This window comes from Arachis duranensis, chromosome 9, assembly GCF_000817695.3.
Source record: "Arachis duranensis cultivar V14167 chromosome 9, aradu.V14167.gnm2.J7QH, whole genome shotgun sequence".
Lineage (NCBI taxonomy): Eukaryota > Viridiplantae > Streptophyta > Magnoliopsida > Fabales > Fabaceae > Arachis > Arachis duranensis.
This window is the reverse complement of record NC_029780.3, coordinates 115,800,097-115,800,532: the sequence shown is the minus strand read 5'-3', so window position 1 is coordinate 115,800,532 and position 436 is coordinate 115,800,097. Positions and strand designations below refer to the sequence as shown.

The 436-nt window shown below is 44.7% G+C and overlaps 1 protein-coding gene across 1 annotated transcript in view; it reads left to right on the top strand.

Moving 5' to 3' along the window:
- The window catches only part of LOC107467692 (probable protein phosphatase 2C 33), a 2,881-nt gene that overhangs the window by 548 nt on the left and 1,897 nt on the right, over window positions 1-436 (top strand). The window contains exon 2 of the mRNA XM_016086855.3: window positions 38-389. Within this exon, the coding sequence (XP_015942341.1) occupies window positions 60-389 (330 nt within the window). The 5' untranslated portion in view covers window positions 38-59. The remainder of the gene's footprint in view (window positions 1-37; window positions 390-436) is intronic.

Here is a 436-nt window from a genome sequence, read left to right as displayed (position 1 = left end):
GATAGCTATATATATATATATATATATATACATGCAGGTGAGGGTGAATTAAATGAGGGATGGGATCATGCGTGTCAATAACGGTGGAAGCAGGGCCTTGTGCTCCGATCTCTGAATCAAATGGGAATGAGAATGGCAGAGGAAATGGGAATGAGAAGCGGCGACAGAGGAGGAGGAGGACACAATTACAGCGACAACCACAACCGCATTCAAGCTCAGTTCACCGCGGTTGTTCTTCCTCGTCCGCCGCCTTCGATTACAGGGTGGATGAAGATAGCTTGCATAGAATTCCCGGAAGGATCTTTCTTAATGGATCCACCCGCATTGCTTCCCTGTATTGTAAGCAAGGTAGAAAAGGCCAGAACCAAGATGCTATGCTTCTTTGGGAGGTAATCAACTTAACTATTCCAATAATATCTGCCACATTTACATTCTA